This window comes from Phyllobates terribilis, unplaced genomic scaffold, assembly GCF_046119375.1.
Source record: "Phyllobates terribilis strain yellow unplaced genomic scaffold, ASM4611937v1 Scaffold_1__5_contigs__length_1240528914, whole genome shotgun sequence".
In the NCBI taxonomy this organism is placed as follows: Eukaryota; Metazoa; Chordata; class Amphibia; order Anura; family Dendrobatidae; genus Phyllobates; species Phyllobates terribilis.
The window spans coordinates 399341504-399363623 of record NW_027362761.1 but is presented as its reverse complement, the minus strand read 5'-3'; the positions used below and the strand labels follow the sequence as shown (position 1 = coordinate 399363623).

The window sequence follows — 22120 nt, the reverse complement described above, 5'->3', positions numbered from 1 at the left end:
ATTAAGTGTCATTGTTAGATTAGTGTGGGCAGAACTACAGTCCTATTAGTCCTACTGACCTACTGATCAGCACTATAACAAGTGAGGAGACCCTTACCTGCAGTTTAGGCTGCACAGACAGATACAGGCACAGCACCTCAGCACTGCTGCGTATCTTCACAGATGCTCTCTCTGGTTCAAAGTCTGGATTAATCAGATCAGTAAATGGCTCATTTGTCACATCATTGCCCAATAAAGAGTAGTAAAAGTAAAATTCTGGCTTTGGTGCTGGAAGTCTTAAAGTATTAGAGATTAACTGAAAGAAAACAGATGTGAGATATCAAGGAAATGTATCACCAAGTGAATAAATAACACCCCTACAAAAAAAAACCTTTATCAAAACCGATTTCAAGTGCCATAAAAATCGTATACATGATCGCTTCTAATGATGTATGTACTGGAAAAACATTAGGAGGATCCGTTGTAACATGTATTTATTATTGTTCGGAGGTCCGAGGAACAATTCACTTCATCAGGAAATAATTCCAATACCTAACAAATTGGTTTCTGGAGACCATATGCTAAGCAATAACAATGAGCGTTTCTGTTCATAGAGCTTTGACAATTTTATTACCTGCTCTAACTGAGTAGCAAAAGCGATGGTTACAGAGAGAACAAAGTAGTCTTTGCAGTACTGAACAGGCCCGATCTGATGGTAGCCCTCCGCTTCATTGAGAATAGGCACAAGACTTTTCGGGTCAAGTTCTCCTGGAACTAAAGAAAATAAAAGACAAAGCTAAGGACATATAAAACGACAGATCAATAGATCATTTCTCCTTAACTGTGAGTTGTCTCAATATAATGTGCTGTTAGCATAACTGCTATATATAATCTAACGTATAACTGAATGGGCACATCTACAAAAGAGTACTCAGCACGCAGCACCATGAAGATCCCTTTCTACATCCATCTGAATGTTCTTTTTTATGTTGGAAAGCAGATTTAAAATGCTACAGAAAACATGTTTTCCTCCAGGACAGACGCTCCACCATGCTTAACCCACTTAGCCTTCATACTTTATCAACGGTAACATGCCGATAGCTGACCGGCCCGATACATGATCTCACATTACTGCTGTAAGCACATCCCATACTGATGTACCAGGATTCAGACCCAGAGACCCTTTAGATTTACTAAATGTATCATACACAGCGGGTATAAGTACTGAACATGTCACCAATTGTCTAAGTAAATAGCTCTCTAAAAGGTGCTTTTATTATTACTAGCTATTGAACCCATTCTATGCCCAGGTAGCGAGCATTTTTATTGGTATATGGTCTCCAATGCTGGTATGAGCTGCCCCCCTCCTGGTATTTGTGCTGTCCCCATCATGTCCCCACCATCCAATCCCGGTATGCGTGCCCCCCCCTCACCCCCCAATCCCGGTATGCGTGGCCCCCCTCACCCACCAATCCTGGTATGTATGGCATCCCTCATCCCTTTCACGCTGCACACATACAAAAAAATAAACACTTATACTCACCTTTCTTCCCTGTGCTCCAGCGCTGCTGTGTACTGTTCTGCCGGAGGCCGGGGAAGGAGTGTGTCGCCGGAGTACGCGCGTGCCCATACCGCGCTGTCTGGCGCCATTTTGCTGAAGACGCCTCACTCCTGCCCCGGTCTCCGGCGAAGAGAGGCGCCGCGGCAACGCTCCTTCCGGTCAGGTAAGTATGGCGCCGGAGATCGCTGTATACGTTCAGTATCTACGCATACCGCAATCTCCGGCACCATACACTCCTCTTACCTGTAACGGCTCCATGCGTGCTTCTGTCTGGAGCCAGACTGCACGTCACGCATGCGCAGTCTATCAAGGCTTCAGACAGAGACACGCATCCCCGGGTATATTATGGATTTTTAGAGCACCATTGATTCCATGGTGCTGTACATGAGAAGGAGTTACATACAGGATACAAATATAAGTTACAGTGAACAATCCAACAGATACAGACTGGTACAGAAAGGAAAGGACCCTGCCCTTGCGGGCTTACAGTCTACAGGATAATGGAGAAGGAGACAGTAGGGTAGGGGGCTGTGGCAGCTCCGGTGGTGGAGATGTGGCAGGGTGTCATTGCAGGCTGTAAGCTTTCTTGAAGAGGTGGGTTTTCAAGTTTCATCTGAAAGCACCGAGTGTGGCGGATAATCGGATGTGCTGAGGCACAGAATTCCAGAGGATGAAGGACACTCAGAAGAAGTCATGAAGGCGAATGGGTGAGGAACGTACGAGTGTGAAGGTGATAAGGAGGTCTTGGGAGGATCGGAGATGGTGTTGAAATATATCGAGAGAGGAGTTTGGGGATACACGGAAAGACAGATTATGGACAGCTTTGTCAGTTCGCGTTAGTAATTTGAACTGGATACGTTGGGGAATTGGGAGCCAATGAAGGGATTTGCAGAGGGGAGAAGCAGAGGCGTAGCGTGGAGTGATGTGGATTAGTCAGGCAGCAGAGTTAATGACGGACTAGAGAGGTGCGAGAGTGGACACGGTGTTTGAGCAGTTTGGAGGCGAACTGGAGCAGCGACAGGGATGAAAAAGTGAGTAGATGATGGTCAGATACGGGGAGAGATGAGATTACATGAAATTCTCACCACATGTCGGTAACAACCCATCCAATCCACACAGGTAAAGAAATCAAACCATAGATGTCCATAAATTAAGTTAAGTTATCTGTAATAATGAGAAATGACACAGGGAAAGAGTATAGAACACACTTACTAAAATTTATTCAATACTTCGTACAAAAGCCTTTGTTGGTGATGACAGCTTTAAGACGCCTCCTGTATGGAGAAATTAGTGGCATTCATTGCTCAGGTGTGATTTTGGCCCATTTTTCCACACAAAAACTCTTCAAGTAAAGAAGGCCTCGTGGGCGCCTTTATGAACTCACTTTAGTTCATTCCATATATTTTCTATTAGATTCAGGTCCGGTGATTGACTGGGCCATTCAAGCAGCTTTATTTTCTTTCTCTGAAACCAATTGAGAGTTTCCTTGGCTGTGTGTTTGAGATCATTGTCTTGTTGAAATGTCCACCCTCGTTTCATCTTCATCATCCTGGTAGATGGCAGCAGATTTTTATCAAGAAAGTCTAGATACATTTGTATATGAATCCTTCTTTCAAAATCATAAGAAGTTTGCCAGTGCTGTATGCTGAAAAACAGCCCCACACCATGATGTTCCCATATTGAATATGCTTTTAGTACAGCAATTGAGTCTTGCATGGTAAGCGTGCATACAGGCCATGGAGGTCGAGTGCATTACTTGTTGTTTTCCTTGAAACAATTATACCTACCCATTCCATTCCAGGTCTTTCTGTAGCTCTCCACAGGTGATCATTGGCTCTTGGACTGATAATTCTTTTGACTCCGCTTTCTGAAATTTTGCAGGTAGAACCTGGTCATGGCCGGTTTATGTTGAAATGAAGTTTGTTCTTTCACACTCCCGGATTATGGCCCCAAAAGTGCTCACTGGAACCTTCAATAGTATAGAAATTATTCTGTAACCAATGCCATCAGTATGTTTTGCAACAATAAGGTTGCAAAGATCTTGAGACAGCTCACTGGTTTTACCCATCATGAGATGTTTACTTGTGTGGCACCTTGATAATGAGACACCTTTTATAGGCCATCAGATGAACCAGCTGATATTTTTCACTAGGTGGCAGGATTGCTTTCTAATTTCTGATAGATTTCAGCTGGTGTCATGACTTTCCATGTTTTTTTGCACCAGTCTTTCTTCATGTATTCAATACTTTTTTTCTGTATCATTTCTCATTATTACACATAATTTATGGACAACTATGGTTTGATTTCTTTGCCTGTGTGGATTGGATGGGTTGTTACCAACATCTGGTGAGAATTTCATATCTTTAGCACCTTTAGTTAGAAAGCATATTTACTTAGAAAATTGGTGACATGTTAAATACTTATTTCACCTGCCATAAGTGAACTGGGTTTGTAAAAATCCAAAAGCATGCTCCAGAAAGAACCCAATTTCCATGTATCAAATGGGTTTCCAGTTCTACAATGATCTGCATCAAATTTTCAACGTGTGAATATACCCAAATAATTAATTCATAATTAATTAAGCCCCTCCATAAGGAGACATTGTAAAGCACTGATTAAGCCCAATGGATGGGGAGATACGGTGGTACCAGTATGCGACTCTCAATGGTGCAAAAGGGGATGTTCTCCAACACCAAAAGAAAATAGTTAAAACTTAGCCTTTAATCATACAGGATAAAAAAAATGGCAGAAAGTGCACTGCACATATTAAAAAAAAAAAACTATAATGCATAAGTGTTTTGGGTAGAGAAACCCTTAATCCTTTGAATTATTGAGAGCTATTTGACCTGGAAGGCAGACCAGTGCATACTCTGTGCACCACACCCAGACTGTCTATCCTGGAAGATTCCTGGGATACTGAGCTCTAACACAGGTGTGGTGAGCTGAATTGACACTTATTGTATTTTACCAGTATGTGTCGCCTAGGAGTATTACACACCCAAGAGTGGAGCTGAATTTGTAGTAATCCAACTAGTCTATGGTTAATTGACATGGATGATGTTTTCCTTTTTTCATCCACAGACAACTCTAAATGTCTCTGCCCACAGCAGGGAGTTCACGGTGAGCAGAGGATTCAGCACCAGGAGGACCATGAAAGACGCAAGAACCATCAACCACACCAAGGAACCAAAGATAGCCTGGGCTAGCACAGATTCTATGGCCACTAGGGAGTCCGGCATAAGCTCTGTGGACAGCACTAATTAATGACTATTGTTTCTTTTTCTAAGATATATGGCTGTACTCTGAAGACATAAGCCAAACATTAAAAAAAAAAAGTAGTTCGCACTTGCTACAGCATGGTAGGAACAATTTATAGGGCCAAAACCTGGCTAGAGGATCCCTTTATTATAAACACTCATCAAATAATAAATTAACGTCAGGAATCCAACAAGTGCTTGACTACCAGAACAGATTCTTGTAAGCTCAGGCTTGTCCTCCTACTCTGCAAGGGCACATCAGGATCATTAACTAGTAGATTAGAGAGACACGTGGATTCTTGGACCAGACTCCTTATACATATAGTGGAACTCAATTGATCTTTAGCAAAGATGGCAATTTAGAAATTCCAAGATGATAAAAAGGCTTTAGACATTTTACAATGATACAATTATGGTTACTATTTCAAGGGTGGACCTGAACCTGGTCACCACATGTGCTGTCACCTCTCTACATCGGTATTTTCCTGAGTTAGGTCTTGGAGTGAAGTAAAGTGTCTAGGCCGGTGTACACTTGGGTAATACTGCACTCTTCTCACCTTTACTGGCCCGTGGAGGAGCATCTTTGGCTTTAAAAGCATCTACAGCAGGTTTGGTGTCAGTTTCCAGAGCGATATTAAGCTGCACTTCTGGTTTAAATTTTGTGTACTTACTACTCAATAGAGAATACCATTTTGGTGCCTGTGAAATATAAAAGTATAAGTGAATAAAATAACTGATCCATAAATGTATATGCTACACGTACGGCTGAACTGGGATACAAGAGCAACATGGAGGCATGTGCAGCCCCTCATGATCCAACATTGGAGCTGAAAAGATGCTGCTGCAAGACTGGTGGGACGGATGACGAGATATCAATCTCACACCCAAAAAGTATCATTCACATATTAGATCAAAGAAGTCTGGAAGATAGGCATGATGCTTGCTGGCCATCAGAGGGTTACCTTGGCATCTGACCTGCCACGCTTGTAGCAGCATCTCTCCACACCCAACATCAGATCAGGCAAAATAAGAGCGGGGGCTGTACAACCATTGACTACTTATGTCAGCCATTCACATACAAGTAATGGAAGTCTTCCAAAACTCTCATAAGCCTCCCGCATCACACAAGGAAAGATGGCTTCCAGTTTTCAGCATCAGAATGTGGATAATTAGGTAAGAAATAAATGAAAACATTCCTTTTACAAGGTTGGGGCTCCAGCAGAAGCCCAGCTGAAATGTTTCTTTATATAAAGGGGATAGAATTACTTGTTTCTTTTCTTGAGCAGCTCTCAAATCTAACACAACATATCCGACAGACTCTTTGGCTGATGTTAGCGTGTCCAAGGCGAAACACTGGAGCTTGATCGGCGTTCGCTGCAGCCTACAACAAGAACAGAGAGGTATTGTTATAGGGACATTTTTACATATCCAAGAGGCATTATAATCCCACACACATGGCACTGCGCTCAGAGACAAGACTACAAAATATGAGGAGGTTTCCTCTTAAAGAAACTCGAGATAGAAAAATGTAATGGTGAGCTCAAAAATACTAAAACTGTAAATTCAGTATCAAATGCCATTGTGCCTTAAAGGGATTGTCCAACTTAATAATGAGCCCACAGGGCTAAAAAAAAAAAATAATAATTCACCACTTTAACCCCTTCCCGACCCGTGTCACACCGTTTGTGACATGGAAAACAGTTCGTTCCCGACCCATGTCACAGCGTCTGTGACATGGAGGGAAAGAGCCCCTGCAGCGCCTGCGAGCGGGGTCGCTCAGGTGTCACAGTTGCTACTGCAACTGGACATCCTGAAGTCGACCCCCCGGGGGGTGGATTAACCCCCCTGTGCCTGGGACCCCTCCGATTGGCTGTTTCATTTTCACTTTTAATGAAACTGCCAATCGGTATGAATTAAATATTTCACCAATGAAAATTGGTGTAATATTTAAATCTGGGCATGGCCTGATGCTTATAGCATCAGCCATTGGCTGAGGGGAGTGTCACTTCTGTCCTCCCCTCCCCCCAGATCTGATTGGGGGGCTAGCGTCACATGGATACTAGCCCCAATCAGATGTGGAGGGAGTTTTTAATGATGGCCGCAACTGCCCGTCCATGGATCGGGTGCCGGCCGTTGTGGACCCTCTGCTGCTGCCCCCTGTGGACCCTCTGCTGCTGCCCCCCCGTGGACCCTCTGCAGCTGCCCCCCCGTGGATCGCTTCTGCCGCCGCTGATCGCCTGCTGCCGCCGCTGATCTGCATCAGGTAGTATTGCCCCCGCTCCCCCCGACCCCCCCTCCACTCCACCCTGCCCCCCCCTCCACCCCCGACCCCCCCTCCACTTTCATACCTGCACCCCGACCTCCGCTCCCTCTGCTCCCTCTCCCACGTCTTCATCCATCGGCTGCTGCTCTCCTTCTGACAGCCGGTGGACTGTGATCACAGCAGCAGCAGGCTCAGTGTAAATGCCCTGCTCCTGTGATCAAACCCACCATCCCCCAGTCCCAGTGATATCACCCCCCACCTCCCAATAATCACCCCTCCCCCCAGTGTTCACCGCCCCTGTCCCCAGTGTTCACCCCCCCTGTCCCCAGTGTTCACCCCCCCAGTGTTCACCCCCCCCTGTCCCCAGTGTTCACCCCCCCGTCCCCAATGTTCACCCCCACCTGTCTCCAGTGTTCACTCCCCATCCCCAGTGTGCACCCCCCCATCCCAGTGATCATCCCCCCCCCGCAAACCCAGTGATCACCCCCCTACTGCTGGCTCCTGCTCCCCTTTCTGCCCCAGTAATCACCCCCCTTGCTGCTGCCGACTCCTGCCCCAGTGATCACCCCCCTTGCTGCTGCCGGCTCCTGCCCCAGTGATCACCCCCCTTGCTGCTGCCGGCTCCTGCCCCAGTGATCACCCCCCTTGCTGCAGCTGCTGGCTCCTCCATCTCTTCAGCCCCCCCGTACGCCTGACAGCCCCGTACGCCTGACAGCCCCCTACGCCTGACAGCCCCCACACGTGACTGCAGAAGGTTACACCAAGCGCACACACACACACACACACATGTACACTCACACTATAATAAAGTTTCGATTTTTTTTTTTTTTTTTTTTACACACGCACACAGCACACAAAATGTCCCGCCCGTCCCACTCATCCCAGTCTAGGGCGTACTCAGCTTAGGAGGCTATGTCAGGCTGGTGTGTGTGTTGTAGTGTGTGTGTGTGTGTGGTGTATACACTACAATACACCACACCGCACACCAACCTGACATACACTACACAATGGTGTCCACTAACAAATTGGAACCATGTTGCGTTTGGAGAGTCCCTGTGTGCCCAAACATTGGAGTTCCCCAACAAGTGACCCCATTTTGGAAACTAGACCCCCCAAGGCACCTATCTAGATGCATAGTGAGCACTTGAAACCCCCAGGTGCTTCACAAATTGATTCATAAAAATGAAAAAGTGGAAAAAAAAACACTTTTTTATTTTTACAGATTAATTTGTGAAGGACCTGGGGGTTCCAAGTGCTCACTATGCATCTAGATAGGTGCCTTGGGGGGTCTAGTTTCCAAAATGGGGTCACTTGTGTGGGAGCTCCAATGTTTGGCCACACAGCGGCTCTCCAAACGCAACATGGTGTCTTCTAACAATTTGAGCCGACAATTTGTTAGCGGACACCATGTTGCTTTTGGAGAGCCGCTGTGTGCCCAAACATTGGAGCTCCCCCACAAGTGACCCCATTTTGGAAACTAGACCCCCCAAGGCACCTATCTAGATGCATAGTGAGCACTTGGAACCCCCAGGTGCTTCACAAATTGATTCATAAAAATGAAAAAGTGGAAAAAAAAACACTTTTTTATTTTTACGGATTAATTTGTGAAGGACCTGGGGGTTTCAAGTGCTCACTATGCATCTAGATAGGTGCCTTGGGGGGTCTAGTTTCCAAAATGGGGTCACTTGTGTGGGAGCTCCAATGTTTGGCCACACAGCGGCTCTCCAAACGCAACATGGTGTCTTCTAACAATTTGAGCCGACAATTTGTTAGCGGACACCATGTTGCTTTTGGAGAGCCGCTGTGTGCCCAAACATTGGAGCTCCCCCACAAGTGACCCCATTTTGGAAACTAGACCCCCCAAGGCACCTATCTAGATGCATAGTGAGCACTTGGAACCCCCAGGTGCTTCACAAATTGATTCATAAAAATGAAAAAGTGGAAAAAAAAACACTTTTTTATTTTTACGGATTAATTTGTGAAGGACCTGGGGGTTTCAAGTGCTCACTATGCATCTAGATAGGTGCCTTGGGGGGTCTAGTTTCCAAAATGGGGTCACTTGTGGGGGAGCTCCAATGTTTGGCCACACAGCGGCTCTCCAAACGCGACATGCTGTCCGCTAACAAATTGAATGGAAAATCGGCTCAAATTGTTAGCGGACACCATGTTGCATTTGGAGAGCCCCTAATGTGCCTAAACAGTGGAGCTCCCCCACAAGTGACCCCATTTTGGAAACTAGACCCCCCAAGGCACCTATCTAGATGCATAGTGAGCACTTGGAACCCCCAGGTGCTTCACAAAATGATCTGTGAAAACAAAAAAGTACTTTTTTTTTCACAAAAATTTTCTTTTAGCCTAAATTTTTTAATTTTCACATGGGTAACAGGATAAAATGCATCCTAAAATGTATTGGTCAATTTCTCCTGAGTACACTGATACCTCATATGTGGTCATAAACCACTGTTTGGGCACATGGCAGGGCTCAGAAGAGAAGGAGCGCAATTTGACTTTTGGAGCTAATTTTCCATTCAAAAAGTAAAATGGCGCTCCTTCCCTTCTGAGCCCTGCCGTGTGCCCAAACAGTGGTTTATGACCACATATGAGGTATCAGTGTACTAAGAAGAAATTGACCAACAAATTTTAGGATGCATTTTATCCTGTTACCCATGTGAAAATTAAAAAATTTAGGCTAAAAGAAAATTTTTGTTAGAAAAATAAAAATGTTCATTTTTTTCTTCCATGTGGCTTTAGTTCCTGTGATGCACCTGAAGGGTTAAAAATCTTCTTGAATGTAGTTTTGAGTAGCTTGAGGGGTGCAGTTTTTGGAATGGTGTCACTTTTGGGTGTTTTCTGTCATAAAGACCCCTCAAAGGGACTTCAAATGTGATGTGGTCACTAAAAAAATGGTTTTGTAAATTTTGCTGGAAAAAAGATAAATTGCTGATGAACTTTGAACCCTTCAAACTTCCTACCAACATTTTTTTTTTTTCCAAAATTGTGCTGATGTAAAGTAGACATGTGGGAAATGTTATTTATTAACTATTTTATGTCACATCACTCTCTGGTTTAGTAGAAAAAAAATTCAAAATTTGAAAATTTTCAAATTTTTTCCCATATTTTTGATTTTTTCACAAATAAACGCAAATATTATCGACCTAAATTTAATACTAACATGAAGCCCAATATGTCACGAAAAAACATTCTCAGAATCGCTAGGATCCGTTGAAGTGTTCCAGAGTTTTTACTTCGTAAAGGGACACTGGTCAGAATTTACAAAAATGCCAAGGTCTTTAGGGTCAAAATAGGCTGGGTCCTGAAGGGGTTAATAAAAAAACAAACAAAAACAAACTATACATGTTTGGTATCTCGTTCCAACCTGGGGAATCATATTGTCAGGTCAGTTTTACCATATAGTGAACATGGTAAATAAGAAAAAAACAAATTGTGGAATTGCACTTTTTTTGCAATTTCACCGCATTTGGAATTTTTTTCCCCATTTTCTAGTACACTAAATAGTAAAATCAATGGTGTCATTCAAAAGTACAACTCGTCCTGCAAAAAGTAAGCTCCCATACGGCCATATTGACAGAAAAATAAAAGTTATCCCTTGGGGAAGAAGGGGAGCAAAAAACGAAAGTGCACAAACGGAAAATCGCAAGGTCATGAAGGGGTTAAATAGGGGTTAAATGTTTCTTCCAGACAACACCTTGAAGGCAGAAGATAGATAATTACCTGTGTTGGTGGAGCGCCTTCTTGTCAAGTTCCCAGGCTAGTTCTGTAGCAAACTGTGGCTGCTCTAAGTGCGGTACTGGATCTGTGGACAACTGTTCACCATCAAACTTGGCCTCCACCACAAGCATATGCCGAGAACGTTTCGGAAAATGACGCCCTAGGAAGAGAGAAGAGTAAGATCAGTACAACAGGTCTGCAAAAGAAACAAGAAGGTTAATGTTAAAATGTAATAATGACAAGACTAAATGACTATAAGTCCAACTCATTATCGGAGGCTGCTTTTCTTCTTGTTCTTCGTGCCACCCTTCTGTTTGAAATTTGGCAAAAATGTAGTAAGTTTTCCAAAACCGCTGGTGTTTACTGACCGATCACACTTCAGCTTTTTCGATCATTAATTTTACAGCGTTGACATCTGCATTTTTTCAAATCTTTGATTGTAATACTTATTGACATAACTAGGGACAATTTAAATGTGTTTTCTTGTGACGACAGCCCGATATTGTATGTACCTAGAGATTGGCTAAAAAGAAAAAAAAAAGGGGGAGGTTTGGTACCGTGTTAGCCAGTTGAAAAAAAAAGATAACTCTCAGTGGGAAAAACAAGATAATCTTGTAGTTCAGATACTTTTTAATGGCTAACAAAAATAAAATAAATGATCTTACAAGGCAAGCTTTTGAGACAACTTAGGTCCCTAAGTTGTCTCAAAAAGCAGATGCATGGCATAATAAATTGACATTTAAATAAGCAAACTGAGCTTAGAGAGTGAATCCTTAATTGGATTAGATTAGTGGTGTGAAAGTTTTATGGTCCCAATATCCATGTAAGATCAGAGGCCTGGTGCCCTCAATGTCTCTGGAGCACAGTCTTCATATTTTGTAGTGAGACATTAATCCTCCTGACTTATTTATTCTTGTATGGAGGGTGCCAAAGACCCTAATCAGTTTGTATTCCCAAACCCTTTGATGTTTTTGCGATTTAAAGTTGCCTTTTAATATGACAACTTTCATATTTTTGATGTTGTGTCCTGGACCACAGAAATGTTTGGCCACCGGTACATGGGGTGTGTTTTTTTTTTTGTTTTTTTTATCTGTAATTGTGTGGCGAGGAGACCTCATCCTTGCTCTCAGTTTCTGTCCTGTTTGTCCCACAGAGACCCCCAATAGGACATATAGTGCAGAGAATTAAGTACACCACATTGGAAGAGGAACGTGAATGTCCCAGGAATCTTGATGTCCTGATGTGTGTTGGGAATCTGTGTCCGGTCTTTGGTGGGTGCAGGTTTTGCAGCTTTTCACATTGCAAGGAAAAGTTCCTCTTGGTGTATCTGAGGGCATTGAACTTCGGATCATGATGGTTCTTAAATTTGGAGGTTGCCTGTAGCACAGCAAGGGAGGGTCTTTGAATATTGTTTTTAGCCGGTCATCCTTGTGTAGGGTGTGGTGAAGTTTTTTTAGCAGTTTTTCTTAGTACCTAAAGCTGTGGGCTGTAGGTCACAACCGGAGGTACACTATTATTTTCCTCTTTTTCTCCATACTGAAGTAACTGACTTCTAGGGATCCTTGTGGCCCTAATGATCTGGTCATCAATGGAGGTGGGGTGGTAGCCTTGGTTTAAATTGGCTAATCACGGTGTGTCGGCTTCTCTAAGCCTTGGCGATCAGCTGTCATGACTGGAGAAAGCCATGTCTGCCTAGACATTCCCCTGCTGCAGAGGTCACATTACAAGCCCACCATCGATATTAAGTATGGAGTGTTCTGGTACTCCAAGAGTGGGAGCAGCTGTAGCCCCATTGTAGGGGCCCAAGCAGGAACTAAATAGGACATAGGGACAAGTGTAGTCTCAGAACAGACATTTGTTACTTGTCTCTGGGATATCATGTTCTGACACCCGATGAGCAGGAGAGTGACCGCAGCCCTAGAGAAGCACCATGCTTTTCATCTCCAGGTTTAAGTTTCACTTATCTATAGATCACAATGGACCAATGAAAGCAAATTTTGCTATGACCTGAAAAAAGTTCAGAGGACACAGGAGATGAAATGAGACTTTCCTACGGACTCTGCTACTTGGTTCTAGAGTTAAATGGGGTAACAGAAATCAGACCACTCCCAACTTGGTTGGCATCTTCTGGCGTTCTGCCACCATCAATGGCAATCCTGAGATAATCCTTTGTATCTAGCAACATTAACTCATTTACATTATTTTTATTCATGTAGTATGTGTATCAGCATTGCACCGCTATCAGAAATACATTTATACGCCAGCCTTTAAGCTGTTTTTTTTTGTTAAATGTTTAGTTAAGGTAAGCAATTACCAACATTGCTCCCGCGCACAAAGAAGTACGGTAATATTTTCACAACTAATTGCCTATTTTGCAGAAAACAGCAGAAATCTTTACAATTAATTTTTTTCCGTTTTAACAGATGCTGCGATTTCCCAAAAGGCTTCTCAGATGACAAAATTATTCCCCAGGAGGATTAATCCAGTAGCATGGAAACAATAAACCACGCCATCCAAAAATGATTTCCCTGCTGCTCAAATGGTGGGAATGTCTTTATGTCAAGGATGTTCTACTTCAATAATATACCGTAGATATTCCTTCCATGGAACAAATATAGAAAAATTAACAAACACCATACTTTAACAAAAGGTTAGTGACCACATGGACAATAGATGGTTGGCGGGTTTGACCTATTTTCATACAGTGAAGGAAATAATTATTTGATCCCTTGCTGTTTTTGTAAGTTTGCCCACTGACAAAGACATGATGAACAGTCTAGAATTTTAAAGGTAGGTTAATTTTAACATTGAGAGATAGAATATCCAAAAAAAGACAAGAAAATCACATTATATAAATTAGATACATTTATTTCTATTTTGCAGTGAGAAATAAGTATTTGATCCCCTTCAAATCATTATGAGTTCTGGCTCCTACAGACCAGTTGGACGCTCCTAATCAACTCGTTACCTGCATTACCCACTTTACCCCAGAGGGTGGTTTGCACGTTAATGACCAGGCCAATTTTTACAATTCTGACCAGTGTCTCTGGAACGCTTCAACGGATCCCACTGATTCTGAGATTGCTTTTTTGTGACATATAATGGTAAAATTTCTTCTATATCACTTGCGTTTATTTGTGAAAAAAAATTGGAAATTTGGCGAAAATGTAGAAAATTTCACAATTTTCAAAATTTGAATTTTTACAAATGCACTGTGCAAGACCAAAGTAAGGTCCTGCCTCCTGGTGACCCAGATGTTGTTATAACGACATCGGGCCATCATGAAAACATCCGGAAGCCGCCACAGACATCGCGGGACGCCGGCAGGAGAGGTGAGTATAGCGATCACCTCCCCCTTTGCCACCGCAATGCTGCAATCGACTTCGATCGCAGCATTGCGGGGGTTAATGTGCAGGCAGAGGTGCGGAACCGCTCCCTGCACATAGCACCTGGTGTCAGCTGTGACAATCAGCTGACACCCGGCGGCGATCGCCCCGCACCGCTTGTATACGGGGGCGATCGCAGAGCGCGTAATAGTACGGAGCTGGCCCTATAAGCCCAGGGCGCAGCTAGGCAGTATTACTGACAAGGTCATAAAGGGGTTAAAGACAGCTATCTTACATAGTCACCTGTATAAAAGACTCCTGTCCACAGACTCAATTAATCAGTCAGACTCTAAACGCTACAACATGGGCAAGACCAAAGAGTTTTCTAAGGATGTCAGGGACAAGATCATAGACCTGCACCGGCACCGCACTGCTCACGGGTCCCATAGCGCGCAGAGGTGCCCGACGGCGAGTGGGCCCAGCAAGACAATAACCAAAAACATACAGAGAAGGCAACAAAGGAGTGGCTCAAAAAGAAGCACAGAAAGGTCACGGAGTGGCCTAGCCAGTCTCCAGACATTAATCCCATAGAAAACTTATGGAGGGAGTTGAAGCTCCAAGTTGACAAGAGACAGCCTCAAAATCTGATCGATTTAGAGATGATCTGCAAAGAGGAGTGGACCAAAATTCCTCCGGACATGTGCAGACCTCATCATCAACTGCAAAAAACGTCTGACTGCTCTGCTTGCCAGCAAGGGTTTTGCCACCAAGTATTAAGTGTTGTTTGCCAGAAGAATCAAATACTTATTTCTCACTGCACAATGCAAATAAATTTATCTAATTTATACAATGTGATTTTCTTGTCTTTTTTTTGGAGACTCTATCTCTCAATGTTAAAATTAACCTACCCTTAAAATTATAGACTGTTCATGTCTTTGTCAGTGGGCAAGCTTACAAAAACAGCAAGGGATTAAATAACTATTACCTTCACTGTAATATATATCTCAAAAAAATAAAGGTAACACTCAAATAACACATCCTAGATCTGAATGAATGAAATATTCTCATTGAATACTTTGTTCTGTACAAAGTTGAATGTGCTGACAACAAAATCACACAAAAATCATCAATGGAAATCAATTTTATTAACCAATAGAGGCCTGGATTTGGAGTCACCCCCAAAATTAAAGTGGAAAAACACACTACAGGCTGATCCAACTTTCATGTAATGTCCTTAAAACAAGTCAAAATGAGGCTCAGTATTGTGTGGGGCCTCCACGTGCCTGTATGACCTCCCTACAACGCCTGGGCATGCTCCTGATGAGGTTGCAGATGGTCTCCTGTGGGATCTCCTCCCAGACCTGGACTAAAGCATCCGCCAACTCCTGGACAGTCTGTGGTGCAATGTGACGGTGGTTGATGGAGCGAGACATGATGTCCCAGATGTGCTCAATCGGATTCAGGTCTGGGGAACGGGCGGGCCAGTCCATAGCTTCAATGCCTTCATCTTGCAGGAACTGCTGACACAATCCAACCACATGAGGTCTGGCATTGTCCTGCATTAGGAGGAACCCAGGGCCAACCGCACCAGCATATGGTCTCACAAGGGGTCTGAGGATCTCACCTCTGTACCTAATGGCAGTCAGCCTACCTCCAGCGAGCACATGGAGGGCTGTGCGCCCCTGCAAAGAAATGCCACCCCACACCATTTCTGACCCACTGCCAAACCGGTCATGCTGAAGGATGTTACAGGCAGCAGATCGCTCTCCACTGGGTCTCCAGACTCTGTCACATGTGCCCAGTGTGAACCTGCTTTCATCTGTGAAGAGCCAGGGCGCCAGTGGCGACTTTGCCAATCCTGGAGTTCTGTGGCAAATGCCAAGTGTCCTGCACGGTGTTGGGCTGTGAGAACAATCCCCATCTGTGGACGTCGGGCCCTGATACCACCCTCATGGAGTCGGTTTCTAACCGTTTGTGCAGACAAATGCACATGTGTGGCCTGCTGGAGGTCATTTTGGAGGGCTCTGGCAGTGCTCCTCCTGTTCCTCCTTGCACAAAGGCGGAGGCAGCGGTCCTGCTGCTGGGTTGTTGCCCTCCTACGGCCCCCTCCGCGTCTCCTGGTGTACTGGACTGTCTTCTGGTAGTGCCTCCAGCCTCTGGACACTACGCTGACAGACAGAGCAAACCTTCTTGCCACAGCTCGCATTGATGTGCCAACCTGGATGAGCTGCACTAACTGAGCAACTTCTGTGGGTTGTAGAGTCCGTCTCATGCTACCACGAGTGTGAAACCACAACCAACATTCAAAAGTGACCAAAACATCAGCCAGAAAGCATTGGTACTGAGATGTGGTCTGTGGTCCCCACCTGCAGAATCACTCCTTTATTGAGTGTGTCTTGATAATTGCCCATAATTTCCATCTATTGTCTACTCCATTTGCACAACAGCATGTGAAATTGATTGTCAGTGTTGCTTCCTAAGTGGTCAGTTTGATTTCACAGAAGTTTGATTTACTTGGAGTTATATTCTGTTGTTTAAGTGTTCCCTTTATATTTTTGAGCAGTGTACACACACACACACACACACACACACACACACACACACACACAGTGGCTCAGTGGTTAGCAGCACTGCGGTCCTGGGTTCAAATCCCACCAAGGACAACATCTGCAAGGAGTCTGTATGTTCTCCCCGTGTTTGCGTGGGTTTCCTCCGGGTTCTCCGGTTTGCTCCCACACGCCAAAGACATACTGATAGGGAATCTAGATTTTGAGCCCCAATGGGGACAGTGATTATGATATCTGTAAAGAGCTGCAAAATATGATGGCACTATATAACAAAGCAAAATAAATAATATATCTAACATGTATGGTCAATTTAAACCTAGGCATATACATGACAGAGTACCTTACTTTGGACTTCCTCTTACATGAGCCCTCAGCACAGCGTTCATGTCTTTTCAATGGCGAGAGAAGAAAAATTAGCAGCAAGCAGCAAACCCATATAATAAAGATGGCGGCAACACAGGTGCAAAATGCTGATGAGACAACCACTCACAACCTACCAATTCAGGGAGGGGAGGACTGCTTAGTATTAAAATTATACACAAAAAAGCGTTGTATAGAGCGCTGGTCACACATAAGTAGTGCACAGTATCCGGCTTACAGCCTATTCGTGACGCCCATACTATTAGATTAGGCGGGCTGCCAAGTACTATATAAGTACACCCCATGAGAACAGACATCCTAGTTTACAATGCTAACACTGATTGGCTTGGCGGCACCCTAAACATGCAAAAATATATGTAATATATGAGGTATTGGTCAATATTTTGGCCAAAATACGCAATATTTCAAGATAAAACACATCCCCTCCATGAATTGGTAGGTTGTGAGTGGTTGTCTCATCAGCATTTTGGACCTGTGTTGCCGCCATCGTTATTATATGGGTTTTTTGCATTCTGGTAGTGCATTAGTTCTGAGATCTGGGCAGGTAAATGCTGCTGTCTTTTTTTACTAGTTTTTTATTTCATTCTGGGGGAATTTTAATTCCTCTTGCTTTTAGTTTAGTATCGCAAATGACCACTAAATAGTACATGGCGCCATGCTACATCCGGCTGTCAATAACAGCTGGAAAACTCATCAATATCTTCGACCTGGACAACCCCCTTACATGTTGCGTAAACATATATTGATCGTGACCATCGAACAACCGCCGATGGGCACACTAGTCGCAGATTATTTAATGCTCTGTTTAGAACAGCAGACCAGAATACAATGAGCAAAGAGTGAATAATTCGATCTTTCCGTTTGTACAGAATATCACATTATCAGCAGCACATCTCACAATTACACAGGAGGATGCGCTAGAAAAACGATCATTCTTAGCAAGCTTAAAAATCATTGCACAAGACACTGGTTCACCAGGTGATCGCCACAGTGTGGAGACGAGACGGCCTGATAGGACTGAACAACCCCTCTAATGCAAGATACGTGGAGCCTAAAATGTGGATGTTTTTCGGGTGGGAACAGCCAAATCACAGCTCTAAAATAGCCAGAGAGTCACAGACACGTCTCAAATTATTTTAGTGACTTAACTTTTCTGAGAATCGTTTGCATCAATATGAAACCTGGTGACAAATACAGGATAACGGACAATAGTGAAAAAGTATAAAACACTACAGCTTGCTGCAAAAATTCTGTGGATTTATTGCAGATTTCACCCTATTATAGGCTTGCTTGGCATTATTGTAATGGTCCATGATGTGTTTTGGGCTGACCATGCACCTTCCCCTCAGGTGACTGGTCACATGACTGTGACATAGTGCAGGTCCTGTGCACACAGAATGTCTGATCACATGACTTTGACATCAGCACAGGTCCTGTGGGTGTGAACTACAGGATATATAAACCCTGGTAGTCTTGAGACAGGGTGTGTAAGGCCTGTGTGGGACACCGCTCGAGAGTGAGGCCTTTTGAAGCCTGGTGAAGCCTGAAAGGTGGAGGCTGGATCCTTAGTTGTGTAAGCGATCCCAGTAGCCTTGGGGGGCCAGAGGCTTGGAAGGCAAAGGCTGGATGTGAGGTGAGACCACATACCAGCAGCCTTTGAAGGAACGAGGGCTGGAGACCCCCACCTGGGAAGCCGTAAAGCCACAGTGGTGGCAGAATAAACCTGAAGCAGCTAAAACCAGCCAAAGGTAAAAACACTGCGTTATATGGACATTTATGTTGTTGCCTAGCTGAGGGCTGTAACTGGAGCCAAGTGGACGTGTCTGTCGCTGGAAAGGCTCCCGAATGTTATGTGTGTAATATGCCGGTGAGCCACTAAGATGGACTGTGTGATAAGCAGTTATGAAGTGCAATAAACTGCTGAAGTGTGAAAACAGAAAAATGTGGCTGGTGTGCTTTAATTGACCCGGTGCAGCGAGTATCCACCAATATGATGACTAGCGCTGCCTTACATAACCTAGCATAGGCCAGAATCAGAGATACACGCAAACATCCCCCATGAGTGGAGTGTTGTAGCTGCTGTGATTTACTGCAGCACACAAGAAAACTGCAAGTATTACAGTGTATGGGGATCCTGCTGCATGTCACCATAAGCAAGGGATTACAATTACATTTCTCATCCATTCAGTCAGGCCTGAGCAAAACCTGCAACATCCAGCCCTTGTGTGACATTCTCCAAGGTACAGAAATACCTGAATGCTCCTGAGTACGGGAGTCTCATCAAGTACAAGTGGGAGGCATCACTAATTACACAGGGTGTCGGTCAGTTGTCTTCTATGGGCGATCAGTCAAAGGTAACTGATTGTCTCGGGTAAGTCACCTACTCTATGTATAATTGCAGTGTGTATCTACTGTATAATCAGTCATAGATGACATCAGTAGAACAGATACATGGCACAACAAAGGGCATCTTCTGTATGATCAGCCATGTGGGTGATGTCAGTAATAGAACAAAGGTACAACATAGGGCATTTCTGTATGATCAGCCACAGGCGACATCAGCAGGACAGATGTACATCGGCATCTTTAGCATGACATCAGCAGCAGGACAGGTACATGGTACAACATAGGACACTATAGTATGATCAGACATGAAGGACATCAGCAGAACAGGTACAGCATAGGACACTATAGTATGATCAGACATGGAGGACATCAGCAGAACAGGTACAGCATAGGACACTATAGTATGATCAGACATGGAGGACATCAGCAGAACAGGTACAGCATAGGACACTATAGTATGATCAGACATAGGAGACATCAGCAGAACAGGTACAGCATAGGACACTATAGTATGATCAGACATAGGAGACATCAGCAGAACAGGTACAGCATAGGACACTAGAGTATGATCAGACATAGGAGACATCAGCAGCACGACAGGTACATGGTACAACACAGGGCATTATGGTATAATCAGCCATAGGTGTCATCAGCAGGACAGCTACATGGTATAATATAGGACATTTCTGTAGGATCAGCCATAGAGGACATGCGCAGGACAGATCAGAACATGGCTGCATCCATCCACCACAGCAGACATGTCTGTACATTGCACTGCCGGCCTGTGCCGCACATCACACGTATGCTTACAGCAGGAGTCCGCAGTGCCATGCTGGGCCTTGCGGTACCGCACTATGCCGGTATACACTGCACACAGCCTCATGTAGAGCTCTGTTTACCTTCTAGGATGGACACAACGATGAGCAGCTGCTCCGTCTTGTATCCCATGTCTGTGCGGGTATCAGGGCAGACTCACAGTAGCACAGGACGCCGTCCAGGGTTCACTACCCGGTAACGATACCGCGTCACCCGCCGCTGTGGGGCTCTTTGCCGCTTCTCCCAACATACAAACACAGCGAGTTCCTCCTCCTGACTACCAACTACTTCCGCCTGGCAACCGCAATCTGGCCGGCGGGAGAACGTGAGGGAAGGCAAGAGCTAGAGGACAACCGAACGGACCAGAAACACGCATGCGCACTAAGACGATATCCAGTCACATGACAGTAGACGCGAAGCCATGTTTTCTGTGGGCAGCAGGACGCGCAGAGCCCAGCTGGCTTCTCTCTTAGTGATACTACTGGAAGATGAAATTGGATTCTTACTCGTCCAGTTTATTTTTCGCAAAATGTTGATATTTTTATATTTTGTTTTACATGGTTAATAACAAACAGAAGTGATCACAATGATACAGTTCATTCAATGCAGATAGGAGCCATGATGTGAATACGGCGTGTAAGCGCTACACAAATCTAAACGTGGCACAAAATGGGCATCAAAGGATGTAATCAAAAAGGTGAAAATACATTGGACCACCGCGATGCACTACCTCTTGAAGCTCATCAAGAGAATGCCAAGAGTGTGCAAAGCAGTCATCAAAGCAAAAGGTGGCTACTTTGAAGAACCTAGAATATAAGACATATTTTCAGTTGTTTCACACTTTTTTGTTAAGTATATAATTCCACATGTGTTAATTCATAGTTTTGATGCCTTCAGTGTGAATGTATAATTTTCATAGTCATGAAAATACAGAAAAATCTTTAAATGAGAAGGTGTGTCCAAACTTTTGGTCTGTACTGTACATCAAATAGGATATACTAAGACAATGAAGTATGCATCACAAAAAAGAAACACTGAAACTAATGTGAACATCATATAGGAGACACTAAAACTGCTGTCTATACATCGCAGAGGATACAGGGCGTCTGCTATAAATACATTGCATAGAGAAAATTGAGACTGTTGTATACATCACATAGGATACACTGACACTGCTGTTTATACATCGCATATGATATACAGAGACTCTGCTGACAGAGACATTGAGACTTCTGTTTACATCACAGTGGAGACACTACGACTTCTTTATATATATCATATAGTATACACTGAGACTGCTATATATATACACATGTTACATGCACGCCGCTAGGTTCAGATAGGGCGAGACGAGTTTCATGAATTCTTTGGAATCCTGTGGGAACTGTTACTCAGGGCAACCATAGGCTGCAGCTTCTCTCAGGCACACGATAGATTCAATTGCTGACCAGACATCTGACAAGAGTCTTTTTCAACAGTTTAACAGTGAGATTTAATCTGAAGCACGGCCAGTGCAATTCAGGGATATTAGGGATATTACAGCAACTCTTCATTACAGTACAATCTATTAAAGCAGGCACAGTAACGTCAGTCTCTTCAGTTGCATAATTCAGCACAGATTAGATCTCATAGCAGCACACTTCTATGCATACACAACCACAGGCTTTTCCTTCACAAGGACTCAATAGTAAACAGCATTCTTTATCCTGCATGGAGATGGAGGGGGGAGGGTTTGATGAGGGAGATGATCCCTGTGACACAATTCCTTCCAGTCCTTAGCTTCCTGCCCCATGATACCCTGCACTGTTAGTTCAGGAAGTCTATCTGACCTGTGTTGAGATTCACCCTGGTCTTGAATCCTGTTCTCTTTCCTTCACTTCTGTGAGATATAGACC

General features: G+C 44.1%; 1 protein-coding gene across 1 annotated transcript in view; it reads right to left on the bottom strand.

The window, feature by feature from the left end:
- The window catches only part of CEP120 (centrosomal protein 120), a 104769-nt gene extending 84236 nt beyond the window's left edge, over positions 1-20533 (bottom strand). The window contains exons 1-6 of the mRNA XM_073676815.1: positions 20309-20533; positions 10793-10949; positions 6064-6178; positions 5355-5496; positions 614-753; positions 98-295 (exon numbers count right to left, since the gene is read on the bottom strand). Of these exons, the coding sequence (XP_073532916.1) occupies positions 98-295; positions 614-753; positions 5355-5496; positions 6064-6178; positions 10793-10949; positions 20309-20357 (801 nt within the window). The 5' untranslated portion in view covers positions 20358-20533. The remainder of the gene's footprint in view (positions 1-97; positions 296-613; positions 754-5354; positions 5497-6063; positions 6179-10792; positions 10950-20308) is intronic.
- Between the last annotated feature and the right edge of the window lie 1587 nt (positions 20534-22120).